General features: G+C 42.0%; 1 protein-coding gene across 1 annotated transcript in view; it reads right to left on the bottom strand.

Annotated features, from left to right (window-relative positions):
• Positions 1-14,789, bottom strand: part of CCDC175 (coiled-coil domain containing 175) — a 66,466-nt gene that overhangs the window by 38,095 nt on the left and 13,582 nt on the right. Inside the window, exons 5-7 of the mRNA XM_066343615.1 lie at positions 13,633-13,861; positions 10,325-10,447; positions 6,058-6,167 (exon numbers count right to left, since the gene is read on the bottom strand). Of these exons, the coding sequence (XP_066199712.1) occupies positions 6,058-6,167; positions 10,325-10,447; positions 13,633-13,861 (462 nt within the window). The remainder of the gene's footprint in view (positions 1-6,057; positions 6,168-10,324; positions 10,448-13,632; positions 13,862-14,789) is intronic.

Genomic DNA, 14,789 nt, shown 5'->3' with positions numbered 1-14,789 from the left:
TCAGCAGGGAGGAAATAGAAAAAACTATTAAAAACCTCCCCAAAAATAAAAGTCCAGGCCCAGACGGTTATACTAGTGAATTCTATCAAACATTCAAAGAAGACTTGGTTCCTATTCTACTCAAAGTCTTCCAAAAAATTGAAGAAGAAGCAATACTTCCGAACACATTTTATGAGGCCAACATAACCCTCATACCAAAACCTGGCAAGGATGGCACAAAGAAAGAAAACTACAGACCAATATCTCTAATGAATACAGATGCTAAAATTCTAAACAAAATACTGGCAAACCGAATACAACAACATATTAAAAAAATAATACATCATGATCAAGTGGGATTCATCCCAGAATCTCAAGGATGGTTCAACATACGCAAAACGGTTAACGTAATACACCATATCAACAAAACAAAGAACAAAAACCACATGATCTTATCAATAGATGCAGAAAAGGCTTTTGATAAAATACAACACAATTTTATGTTTAAGACTCTCAACAAAATGGGTATAGAAGGAAAATATCTCAACATGATAAAGGCCATATATGATAAACCATCAGCCAACATCATTTTAAACGGCATAAAACTGAGGACTTTCTACCTTAAATCAGGAACAAGACAGGGTTGTCCACTCTCTCCACTCTTATTTAACGTGGTGCTAGAAGTTCTGGCCAGAGCAATCAGACAAGACAAAGAAATAAAAGGCATCCATATCGGAAAAGAAGAAGTAAAGGTATCACTTTTTGCTGATGATATGATCCTATACATCGAAAACCCGAAGGACTCCACAAAAAGATTATTAGAAACAATAAACCAATACAGTAAGGTCGCAGGATACAAAATTAACATACAGAAGTCCATAGCCTTTCTCTATGCCAACAATGAAATATTAGAAAACGAACTCAAAAAAATAATCCCCTTCACGATTGCAACAAAAAAAATAAAATACCTAGGAATAAACATAACAAAGAATGTAAAGGACCTATATAATGAAAATTACAAAGCATTGTGAAGGGAAATCGAAAAAGATACAATGAGATGGAAAAATATTCCTTGCTCTTGGATAGGAAGAATAAATATAATCAAAATGGCCATATTACCCAAAGCAATATACAAATTTAATGCAATTCCCATCAAAATTCCTATGAGATTTTTTAAAGAAATGGAACAAAAAATCATCAGATTTATATGGAACTATAAAAAACCCCGAATAGCCAAAACAATCCTAAGGAAAAAGAATGAAGCTGGGGACATTACAATACCTGACTTTAAACTATATTATAGGGCCACAATAATCAAAACAGCATGGTATTGGCAGAAAAATAGACACTCAGACCAATGGAACAGAATAGAAAGCCCAGAAATAAAACCACATATATATGGTCAAATAATCTTTGATAAAGGGGCCAACAACACACAATGGAGAAAAGAAAGCCTCTTCAACAAATGGTGTTGGGAAAACTGGAAAGCCACATGCAAAAGAATGAAACTCGACTACAGCCTGTCCCCGTGTACTAAAATTAATTCAAAATGGATCAAAGACCTAAATATAAGACCTGAAACAATAAAGTACATAGAAGAAGACATAGGTACTAAACTCATGGACCTAGGTTTTAAAGAACATTTTATGAACTTGACTCCAATGGCAAGAGAAGTGAAGGCAAAGATAAATGAATGGGACTACATCAGAATAAAAAGTTTTTGCTCAGCAAGAGAAACTGATATCAAAATAAACAGACAGCCAACTAAATGGGAAATGATATTTTCAAATAACAGCTCAGATAAGGGCCTAATTTCCAAAATTTACAAAGAACTCATAAAACTCAACAACAAACAAACAAACAATCCAATAAAAAAATGGGAAGAAGACATGAATAGACACTTCTCCCAGGAAGAGATACAAATGGCCAACAGATATATGAAAAAATGCTCAGCTTCATTAGTTATTAGGGAAATGCAAATCAAAACTACAATGAGATACCACCTCACACCTGTTAGATTAGCTATGATCAACAAGACGGGTAATAGCAAATGTTGGAGAGGCTGTGGAGAAAAAGGATCCCTCATTCACTGTTGGTGGGACTGTAAGGTAGTACAACCATTATGGAGGAAAGTATGGTGGTTCCTCAAAAAACTGCAAATAGAACTACCTTATGACCCAGCAATCCCTCTACTGGGTATATACCCCCAAAACTCAGAAACATTGATACGTGAAGACACATGTAGCCCCATGTTCATTGCAGCACTGTTCACAGTGGCCAAGACATGGAAACAACCAAAAAGCCCTTCAATAGAAGACTGGATAACGAAGATGTGGCACATATACACTATGGAATACTACTCAGCCATAAGAAACGATGACATCAGATCATTTACAGCAAAATGGTGGGATCTTGATAACATTATAAGGAGTGAAATAAGTAAATCAGAAAAAAACAAGAACTACATGATTCCATACATTGGTGGAACATAAAAATGAGACTAAGAGACATGGACAAGAGTGTGGTGGTTACCAGGGGTGGGGGGAGGGAGGACAGGGGGAGAGTTAGGGGGAGGGGGAGGGGCACAGAGAACTAGATAGAGGGTGGCGAAGGACAATCTGACTTTGGGCGAGGGGTATGCAACATAATTTAATGACAAAATAACCTAGACATGTTTTCTTTGAATATATGTACCCTGATTTATTAATGTCATCCCATTACCATTAATAAAAATTTATTTAAAAAAAAAAAAAAAGAAAAGAAAAAAAAAGAACAACAACAAAAAAAACCCCACAAAGACTTGAGTCCCAAATTAAATAATTTGTTCGTGATTGAGGCTTAAATGGGAGGAAAAGTAAAAGGAGAAAAGAAGAAATGAATAGAAAGGAAAAAATAAGAGTAAGAGAGAAACGAAGGAAGAAAAAAAGGAAGGGAACAAAAAAAAACAAAAGGGGAGAGAGTGAGAGTTAAGGGTTTTGGAGTGTAACCCTAAAGGAGAGTTAGGATGAAGAAAAGAAATAAAATGTAACATTCATGGGTAGTGTAGTTCAAGAAAAGGGTAGCATAAGATGGGTAGAGAGTAAAAGGACCGAGGTGGAAGAAATAGAAATAATAATAAAGGCAATAAGATAGAAGAAAGAAACAACAACAACAAAGAATTAGTGGAACAAGTTATAAAGTCTGTGGATTTTTCTTGATTTTGAGAGGTTAACTTCTTCCTTTTTTCTTTTCTCCCCCTCTTCCTGGTCGGTGACTCTGTACCCCAGGTTCTGCCCCTGTGTCACTCTTAGGTAGGAATTTGCAGTTGATGGGATTCTATGGCAATGTCATATAATTGGCTTTAGTCTCGCTGGTAGTCAAGGCTTGTTGGCGTTTGCAAAGTCCAACAATGAGAGAGTTTGCTTTCCTGGAGACTCTTTCCTAGTCTCCCCTTCCTGAATTAGCAGCCTGGTGATCCAGCTATGAGGCTGCCACTGCTTCTGACTGGGGAGTAAGAGGCTCAAAGAGCTGGGAAATCCCCACTCTATCCTCACTCAGCGCAAGGCTCTGGGTAAGGCTCTGGTAGTCAGAGCCTCCAGCGTAATCAGGTGGGGCTGGGAGTCAATTGTTGTCAAGGTGACTGTTCAGCGCCTATCATTCAGTTGGACCACTCAACCCAGGCTTTCCACACTTGGTAGCCTGTTTTGGCTGGGAAGAAGAAGCACTAGTCGCTGTTTGCTTTATGGATCTTAATATCTGCCAAGTCCCTCTTGTTAGGTATATCCCTGAATATGGAGGCTCTGTCAATCAGAAGTTGCCCCCGCCCCTTTAGCGAAAGGCACTGAAAAATATCACGCCTCTTGTTTTGGATCGCTGAACTGGGAGAGATCTTATCAATTAGAGCCCCGTGGGTGTGTAGATTTCGTGGGTTAAGCTAATTTCATTGATTGGATCCGCAGCTGTGCTCCAGAAAGTATTTCAGGCTGGCTGCACGCCCCTCCCCCCAGCGCTTGATTGTTAGCTTGAATGGCTGGGTGAGGTGCCCCGCCCACGGAGAGAATCTCCTGACTAAGAAAGACAGCCTTGGTGCTCCTCCCAGACCGCAGCTCGGGGCGCGTGCGCACGCGTGAGGTTTCTCCGCACGCCAGTGGCCGGGGACCGCGGCACGGGGCGTGCGTGCGGTTTCTCAGCACGCCAGTGGACGGGGACCGTGGCACGGGGCGCACGCGGGGTTTCTCCGCACGCCAGTGGTCGGGGACCACGGCACGGGGCGCGCGGGGTTTCTCCGCACGCCAGTGGACGGGGACCGCGGCACGGGGCGCGCGCGGGGTTTCTCCGCACGCCAGTGGTCGGGGACTGCGGCACGGGGCGCGCGCGGGGCGTGCGTGGTTTCTCAGGGTATGCTGGGGCGGCTGCCAGTGCCCAGGCTGCGGTCCCCGAGTGTGGGCGGGCAGCTGCACGTGTGGGTTGACTCACCACAGGTGTGCTCTCTCCTCAGCAACAGTCCTTTTGCTTTCAGTGTGTGTGTGTGGAACTCCGGAATGCTCCGAGGATAAATTTTTCTGTTTCTAGTTGATAAATTTGTTGAGATTTTGGGGAGATCTGTCGGACGCGCTGCTCACGGCGCCATTTCCGTGACGTCACTCTCTATTATTGTCTACTTTTTCTTTAAAACATGTATAGATTAAAACCACTGGATGACTTTCAAAGAAATAGATTTTTTATTCTGAGTGTGAATTGTGATAATACTTGAGTTTTCTTATTTTAAATCTGGTACTGAGTGCAAAACTTATTGCCTATTTTATGGACCAAGGATGACAATTATTGTACTCTGCAATTGCAGTTTTAGAAGATAATTTGAATTGAAAAACATTCAAACCTGTGTATGTAGAAATGAGCTGCCATATTATAACAGGATTTCACACATGAAGTTACTTGTCCTTTGCAGAATCCGGCAGTTCACAGTCTGTCTTTTAAACTGTCTTTTAAAGAGACCCTGGGGGTAGGCCCCGAAACCATATTTATATTACAAGATCCCACCTTCTGGTCCAGACCTGAGTCAAACAGCTTTTGATGGGCAATCTGGAAATTCTCCTGGAAGAGAGTATCTTGGCCAGTCTCTAAAGATAGATGGGCCTGTGACAGGTAAACTCAGAGAGTTTGGAATGGCCAGGCTTAGCCAGGGGCTCACCAGGAGGAGACACAACATGTAGATAAAGAGAGAAGGATGAAACTCTTTTGCAAAAGGAAAAGAGACTGGGGGCCTTGGGATGGACTAGAAAGTTGCCTTAAGTTTCTTGTTCCAGTTCCACGGGTAAAAGTTTTTGCTCTGAGGCTTCCTTGTATTTTCTCAACAAATTTGGAAGTCCCCCTTGGCTGAGAACAAGCACTGTAACCGCGTGGGCAGGTGAGTTTGCAGCATTGCGTGGGCCTCACTAAGGCCTTCCCGGGGCATAGCTGTTGGCAGGGAGTCAGGAACTGAAGTGGGAATAACATGCATCACAGAGTCCCTTCCATTTCCTAAGGTGACTGCATCATCCTCAATATTTTCTCTTTATCTCCTGAAAGACTGATTAATTTCTAAATAAAGACGTGCTTTTATAAAGCTGACAGTCACACAAATTTTGTAAATGAAAAGATTATAATTTTCATCTAATAAATTATTTCTTTATTTTCTGAAGTGAGAAGCGGCGAGGCAGAGAGACAGACTCCCGCATGTACCCGACAGGGATCTACCCAGCATGCCCACCAAGGGGTGATGCTCCGCCCATCTGGGGTGTTGCTCTGTTGCAACCGGAGCCATTCTAGCACCTGAGGTGGAGGCCATGGAGCCATCCTCACCACCTGGGCCAACTTTGCTCCAATGGAGCCTTGGCTGCAGGAGGGGAAGAGAGAGACAGAGAAAAAGGAGAGGGGGAAGGGTAGAGAAGCAGATGGGTGCTTCTCCTGTGTGCCCTGGCCAGGAATCAAACCCAAGACTTCTACATGCCAGGTTGACACTCTATCACTGAGCCAACTGGCCAGGGCAATAAATTATTTTTAAATGAAAGAAAAATAACATCTAGAAATGCTTCAGTAAAAATAAAGTATCATACTTACGTTTTATCCTCCAAAATAAGACAGGCTTTCTCTAGTTCTTCGATCTGTTGTTTCATATCTCTTATTGATTCATGTAGCTGTGCTATCTCTAAGTTGTGATCACTAAGAACCTATTGAAAGAATTTTCAAAATTATGGCATTCAATGATTGTCAAATAATTCATGACAGCAGTTCAATTCACTAAATATTCATGCGTCACCTATTCAACTTATAATTGGAGGTACCCTTTAGTTAAAATAAAAGCAATCATTATAATTGTTTCTTCAAATTACAACCTTGGACAGAAATAATTTTGAAATCATCAGAAAAGATAAACAAAATTTGGGAGGAAGAGCAACCAAATATAGCAGCGAGGATGTGAAAACTATAAAAACAACTTTCAAGACATTTCTTGACTATCATTTAAAAAAATAAACAAATCTATATTTTCATAATCATCTTCAAAATGTTACTCCAGGATAGTACAATGAATATTATAAACTAGTCATAGTTTACAATATGTGACAGCTCCCCAAAACTATTTCTTTCTCTAAAGCACCCACATGACTAAACTTCTGGGCCATAACTAGTTCCAAAGTAACAAGGGTCTGAAATCCTGGGAATGCCATCAAAAATTGGCAGAATGTCTGAAGGACAATGACCAATGATCAGGATTAATGACTAAATGTTGAAGGCCACCAGGCTTCTGACATTGGTTACCTCTAGCCCTCAGTTTTCTCTGGCCTGGATATGTAGGTCACCTTGAGAATCACATACCTTGATTCTTTTCTGCCAACATGACATCAGCTTAAGCAGGCTGAAATTTTTTTTAAACTGAAAGTACCACATGAGAAATAATCTGATATTTCTTATTGTCTCAGTCCATAGCCAAAACATTGTTTTCTGATCTTGGGCAATAACAGCAGCAAGTTTTACCAAACACAACACTCTCAGCTAAGAGCTATGTAGGCATGACCTTACTTGATCTCCAAAGTCCTTTGAAATAAGCAATAATATTACCCCATTTCATATGTTGAGAAAACTTTAGGCAAGTAAAGCCAAAACTTGAACCCAGGTCTCTGTGACACTCAAATTTTTGCTTTAATCACTATTCTCAGCCCTGGCCAGTGGCTCAGTGGATAGAGTGTCGACCCAGCATATGGATGTCCCGGGTAAGATTCCCAGGCAGGGCACACAGGAGAAGCTTCTGCTTCTCTCTCCACCTGTCTCCCTCTCCTCTCCCTCTTCCCCTTCCATAACTAGTGGCTCAACTGGTTCTAATGTGGTTGGGCACTGAGGATAGCTCCATTGGAGCACGTTAACCTCAGACACTAAAAATAGCTCAGTACTCTCAGCATTGGCTGCAGAAAGGGGTTGCCGGGTGAATCTGCAACCACCTGGAGTCTGCGAAGTCTGCTTCACTATCTCCCCTCTTTTCACCTAAAATAATTAATTAATTAAGAAACCCCACTATTCTTCACTGGTAAGGTGGGGTGAGCGTTAGCAGGCTAGAGTGGAGAGAAGAAAAAGGACACCATCAAGCCTTGTCTAATTTGGCCTTAGAAATATTTGGATTACAGATTAAAAAACATGTACTTCATTTTTCCAAGCTAGGATTGGGAGGGCACATGGTATATGATTTATGAGGGCCAAACTAGAGATATGAACTTGGATATGCAAATAAAATCTGATTTATACAACTCCTATGTTCTCTTTTGAGTCTACCCTGACTCATATCCCCTTACTATGTTGATATTTCAAAAAATAGATAATATTTTTAAATGCACACATTTGGTGAAAAAATTTATTTTACTTATGTTTTGTAATTGGATTTAATAACTGATATTAACTGAAATGATCAGAACCGTCCTATAAAAAGTATAATAGCATTAACTGTTGTAGTAATATAATGTTATAGTAATTAAATATATAGAAATATAAAAATATAGAAGACATATAAGTAATTAAGATATTTTATATAATATTTAAATTAATTAAAGAAGTTAAAGTTATGCTGTCTGGATAAGAATTAATATAGTGTGTGCAGATGTGATAAACAGACTGACTTTTGAGCAGGGCCCTGTTAGTGAGTGTGTGAAGTTATACATAGATAAGAAGTGGCTTGATGTCAAACTCTGTAAGTTAACATAAACAAGAAACTTCCCTAGGAACATTTAAAAAGTGGCTTGATGTGACATTTCAGTAGATTAACATAAAAAGGAGTCCCTGTGGGGAACTCCCAAAAAGGTGGTTTGAGGTGATAATTCTGTAGATTGACACCTGTTAGAAGACGTTGGCCAGAAAAAGTACTAAAACTGAGGGGCCCCCTGCTGCAGTAGTCGCCCAGACTCGAACCTGAATGTGAACTGTCTCAACACTGCTCTGAGCTCTGACCAAAGACAGCTGAGAGGAGCTGTCTTAAACTGTACCCGAGGGGCCCCCTTAAGCTGTACCCAGGCACGCCAAAAGGATTTGTGAGTAATAAACTGCCTGTGTGACTCTTGCAACTAACTTTGTGTGTCGATCTCGTGTCTTTCCTCCGGAGGCAGTTAGTGTCGGCACTGATAAGTAGAATCCTCATAGGTGCCTCAAGAGTAGTATGAAAGAGACTGCCAGCCCTGCGGATAAGCAGCAGGAGTGTCTCACTGCACGGGAAGTCGAGTCAGGGATGCCTGATCAACGTAGAGCTTGGGCTCTAGTGGGACAACTAAGCAGTCTGATAAGAAGTGTAATGTTTCACTATTAGTGTTGCCTCATATAGAGTTTTACACATATTTTTCAGTACAGATAGAAGAGATGCCTACAGATAGAAGAAATAAAGACTCAATTCAACTAATTGTGATAGAAGATTAACAGGCAATTCTGTTTTAATTGACCCAGAAGTGGTATTAACATTAACTTTTTCAATTATAGTCACCTCCTTAAGCTTCAGTTCTCTTATCTTTAAAATAAGGATGATGATGCCCTGGCCGGTTGGTTCAGTGGGAGAGTGTCAGCCTGGTGTGCAGGAGTCCCGGGTTTGATTCCCAGCCAAAGAGAAGTGCACACAGGAGAAGTGCCCATCTGCTTCTCCACCCTCCCCCTCTCCTTCCTCTCTGTCTCTCTCTTCCCCTCCTGTAGCCAAGGCTCCATTGGAGCAAAGTTGGCCCGGGAGCTGAGGATGGCTCTGTGGCCTCTGCCTCAGGTGCTAGAATGGCTCTGGTTGCAACAGAGTGATGCCCCAGATGGGCAGAGCATTGCCCCCTGGTGGGCATGCCGGGTGGATCCCGGTTGGGCACATGCGGGAGTCTGTCTGACTGCCTCCCCATTTCCAACTTCAGAAAAAAATAAATAAATAAGGATGATGTTCACAAAATAGTTAACATAGTACTGGCTTTCACTTAATGTTATTAATTTAAAAAAATAGAACTGTAAGCCCTGGCTGGTTGGCTCAGTGGTACAACATCAGCCTGGCATGTGGAAGTCCCAGGTTTGATTCCTGGTCAGGGCACACAGGAGAAGTGCCCATCTGCTTCCCCACGCTTCTCCCTCTCCCTTCTCTCTATTTCTTTCTTCCCCTCCCACGGCCAAGGCTCCACTGTAGCAAGTTGGCCCCGAGTGCTGAGGATGGCTCCATGGCCTCTGCCTCAGGTGCTAGAATGGCTCTGGTTGCAATGGAGCGATGCCCCAGATGGGCAGAGCATCACCCCCTAGAGGGCTTGTGGGGTGGATCCCGGTCAGGCACATGCGGGAGTCTGTCTCTGCCTCCTCACTTCTTAAGAAAAAAAAAAAAAAAAGAACTGTAGAGTTTTAAAGTATTTCCCAATTCATATAAACAGTCTTCTTTCCATATTCATGCTCCTGTACCTAATACAAATAGAGAACTGAAATTCCGTTTTCTCATCACATATTCAGAATTAAGGTATCTGCCCATGGTTACTCATTTTGTTACGTAAAATAAAGCAATATCACAGAAATGTTATGTATGGTTCTGTATGCATTTGGTTGGTTCTGTGTACATTTAAAAAAATCATTTTTACATTATTATGGCCCATTAGCTGTAATTTGTACCTAAGGCATGCTAAACTTCCTTCTTCCCACTTATTCCCGAAGAAAACGAATGTACTATCAATATAACACTTTAGATGAAGTATCAGAAAATATTAAACATGACAAAAATATTCTCCCAGAATGACAGGAAAGTAAATTAAAATCAACTCCTTTTTTATAAACACCTGTTACCGGTTATAATAAAAGTAGGTATTGAGGTGCCTGGGTCAGGCTTGAAAAACAGTTTATTCTTTCTTACCACTGTTTGAGTAGTAACTGTTTCTTTAATTTCTGTCTCTGTAAGCCTTAATTTATCCAATCCTTTCTTCTTTCCATAAGTGTCCCGTCTTTTAAATTCACAGAGTTTTTTATATTCATCAATCTGTAGTGATAAATATAAGCCAATCAAAAACTTATGAGAACAAAGTTTAGAAAATATTTTTTTATTATGTCAGCCTAATTCATATTCAATCTAAGTACAATATACCAATTGCCACTGTAACAATTCATTAGAAAAATACCATAGCAATAATTACAAGATTTATAGTGTGCTATGCAGATAAGGAGAGTCAAAGAAAGGAATAAAGAATCATCTGGAAACCTAATTTTACATTTTTATTGGGAAACAAAACAGACAAAAGACAGAGTAAACAAAATCACCGAAGACAGGGCAGCTTACAATTCTGGACAAATTCTTACCACTTTACAAATATATTCTCACCACTTGTCAGAATATGAAGTAAATTGCTCTCTTATTGATATCAAACACATCAATAGATTTTTCTGGCAAAATGAATTATCAAGCAAAGGTAACTATTAGAGTAGTAAGGCCTGAAAAAGTATATTCAATTCTATATTAAACAATTATGAAAACATATTTGGGTGGCTTTCCTTCAAAGCCACCAGCCAAGTCCCCCAAAGTGGCTAATCTGAATAAATGTGATTGTTATCAAATTATCTCTACACCAGAAAACAGCTGAAAGAAATGTTATGATTAACAAATTTTGATGAAAATTGCAATTCTATGTTAATGCTTTGCCTTAAGCTCCCTCCCAAGGTCTTGCAACTATAGAAATGATATTAGCAAAACGTATTTTGTTTTGGGCTAGGAAAGATCTTAGGGGTTGAAGATACTCTGATACCTGTAATAGTTTTTCCTTTTTCATAGGAAGTAAAGGGAATTAACAGGCTGTTACCACGGCCTATCACCTGCCTTGAGTGAACATTGGTGGTTGACTCCTTTGTATCCACTTCAATTAGTCTAGCCCTCCGAGACACGGTATTCCTTTAGCCAGTATTGTACCGGGGTGGGTGATCAGACATGGCAAGAAGACTTGTGGTCCTTGGTTAGGAAAGGCTTTCCTATTCATACTTAAATAAGGAAACAGAGTCTAGTTGTCACTGGCAGCCATCCTGTGACCATAAAGGAAACTGGTCTTCAGATGAAGGATGGAGGAGAGGAGGGATGAGCCACAGAATTAACTAGTTCTGGACGCTGCTCCTACAGCATGAGATAACAAATGTCATACTGGGCAAGCCAGTTTGAGTCAGGGCTTCACCATTTGCATCTGAAGGTATCCTAACCAGTGTCATTTTCCAGGGGGATCACCACACTAACTGTGGGCCAATTCGGCCACCATTCATTTAGGCATTGCTTAGGGCTACTTTCTGCTACGGTGGCGGAGTTGGGCGGTTCATGGCCCACAAGCCCCAAATTTACTATCTGACCCCTTGTAGAAACTGTTTGTAGACCCTGAGATAGACTATTCACATAAGGAATAACCTGTTTGCAAATTCCCTATTTTAAGCTCCCCGTGATTCCTTTCTTGCAATTTCACATTTACATTAAAGAAGAGAAGGGGAGATAAACTTCCCCAGAGGGTTTAAAATGAAGTTAAAACTCATTCCTTCAATGAAGTAATGTTATAGAGTGCCTCCAGGTGTGGGGCGTGCTAAGGCGCTGTTGGCAGTGCTGGGACACAGCAGTGAAGGGTACAGAAATCCCTGCCCTGGGGACCTTCCTTCGGGCAGACCTGATGCCATCACTGGTGGACCAATGAGGTTCCAGGGGAAGTAAAAAAAGGGCCAAGGCTCCCCACTCCTCACCCCCACTCAGCTGTGCCCACACAGACACACCCCGCGCCTGGCCCCTGGAACTGAAGTGAGCCGCCGCAGCCTGGGGGGTCTGGAGCGCCCAGAGAACAGAAGGGGGCGGGGACAGCGGGTGAACCCAGCGTTGCTCGGCATCACTGTCAACAGCCATGAAAACGGGAAGACTTTTGGTCTTTGTTGTCCTGAGATTTCCATTTTCCTGTGATAACAGTAAATCCAAGGTAGGTCTCACCCAGTGACGGGAGCCTCTCGCTAGTTTTAAGACATGCATTTCAGCCGATTCCAGCACTGCAGCCCAGGCTAACGGCCGCAGTGACCCTGCTCCGGTCCCCGGGCTTTCAGAAATCCGGCTGAGCAGCTTGCAGACGGCCCCAGGGCCTCCCTGCCAGCTCCTTCACAAAGAGCCTATTCCAAGGATGACAAGGCTGAGCAATCTATATTCAAGATGAACAATCCATGGTTTTAGTGTAAAATGATTCCTGAAGACACAGGTGCTTTGAAGAATTAAAGACGCTTAGACCTGACTGGGATTTTTGAAACACTCAAGTTTTATCATAGAATCAATCACCATAAAAACCAAAGATGGTCACTGCCAGATTGTATTTCTCTAAATTTGTAATGAAGACTCAAGAAAAGCAACCAAGTAAATATTCCTTCCTTCTTTCCCGCCTTCCTTTTTTAAAAAAGATTATTAAATATAGCAGTTGTGAATTTGAACCCAATCTCTTGCATTTTCAATTTGAGGTTATAGCAACTCCAGTCCTGGAGAGGGCAGCACCAGGAGCTCACCTGGAACTCTCATGAGGAGCGAGGCCCCACAGCAGAGGAAGGAAGGAAGAGGACTGACCCTGGGACGCCCTAATATGGAGACAGTTCTGCCTCTCTGGGGCAATCAAGGGCAGAACCAAGAACCACCAACAGTAAACCACTCTCAAGGTGAATTTTAATTAACATGGACTAGCAGACAGCGAGAAGCTGTCACTATTCCTCTGGCCCCCTCATAAAATTGCTGGTCTCGGAATATTCTTTTCTCTTAGGGCCTCTGGCCCCACCCAGCCCCTCTGCAGGCCTCCTCTCAGATTCATCCATCAGGGGCAGCGGCTCGGACAGCGCTGAACTCCCTGGTCCTGCCACACCACACGGCTCCAGAACTGACAACGGCAACCAGATGACATGGAGACAGACTACTTGTCTCTGTAGGGCTGCATATGAGGACGGGGCCAGTGATACAAATCCTGTCACTCATACTCCTTCTCATGAACTGAGATGCTGCTGTACAATGAAATGTCTTCCCCGAGGGGGCTCCACTGCCCTCAAATCTCTGTTCCCGTCCCAGTGCTCACAGAAGACACCATGGGAGTGCTGGCTAGCCTCAAGGACAAATAAATTATTCCCCACTTCATGCCTGAGGTTCTGTACAATTCTGAGTTCTAAAAGAGAATCCACGCCACTTACCATTTCACTCAACTTTCTTTTTTGTTTCAAATATTCTGCTCTTTCTTTTTCTGTTTCTTCCGCTAGATCTTGACTATATTCTGCTTGCACTTTTAATTCTTCCCCCTCCAACTTTATTTTGGTATAAGTCTGGTTGATGTAAATAATGGTAGCGGCTTTTTTCTCCATCGTGTGGTTAAGTGACAGGACAAACTTTTCATGCTCCTTTGCCAGCTCCTCTTGCTCTTCACTGGGAGGGAAAAAAAAATCATTCATGGCCTGAAAAATATAGCCTTTAGGATTTAAAGTCTGTTTGGTGAGATCGACCACCATAAAGAGGGAGATTTGAAGGGATACTGATTTTAGGATTGGACTTGTCATTGCCTAAACTTGGTTGAGATGACAGAGGGAACACAAAACAAGCGTCAACCTGTAACTGTTTACCACAACAAAGATGTCACATGGTCCTGCCTCACCCCACCCATCCCCACATAGCAGGCAGTAACTATGGGATATTTTGGTTTAGAGTAAACAATGATTCAGGCCCTGGCTGGGTGGCTCAATGGATAAAGCTTCATTCCCTACTCCTTGAGGTCCTAGGTTCGGTTCCTGGTCAGGGCACATACAAGAAGCAATCAATGAGTGCATAACTAAATGGAACAACTAAGTGGAAAGGCAAGTGAATGCTTCCCTCTATCTCTCCCTTCTCCCCTCTTTCTCAAATCAATGGGGAAAATTTTTTTTTTAAGTATTCAATGATTCAGAAACAGTTTTGCACAGGTAAATGAAATCTGGCCAAATGGTTTGCTGTGTAGCATTGGCACATCTCTCTTGTCATCCTGAGATACATAGTCCAGTCAAAGAAAGATAAACATTCCAGCACACACACACACACACACCCCCCAGCCAACTTCTGATGCCACGACCCTGCCAGCAGGGCCTAGGAGAAAGCTAGTCTTCCTCTCATGGACAGCAGTTAGGCAAGGAGAGGGTCCATCTTCACTGTTCAGAGGATGCTTGAAACCTAATTTGAACTCTCTTACCTTCTCCCAGCTTCAGCCAAATCTGAGTTTGAAAGGAGACCTTAACCTCACACATCAGTTGGTCACATTCAGTGAAGGAAGACCTTAAGACTGTTAGAAACATCTACACTAGGGCTAACAATAAACGATTTGGAG

This window comes from Saccopteryx leptura, chromosome 6 (genome assembly GCF_036850995.1).
Source record: "Saccopteryx leptura isolate mSacLep1 chromosome 6, mSacLep1_pri_phased_curated, whole genome shotgun sequence".
Lineage (NCBI taxonomy): Eukaryota > Metazoa > Chordata > Mammalia > Chiroptera > Emballonuridae > Saccopteryx > Saccopteryx leptura.
The sequence above is the reverse complement of the archived record's forward strand: the minus strand, read 5'-3'. Positions and strand labels throughout refer to the sequence as shown.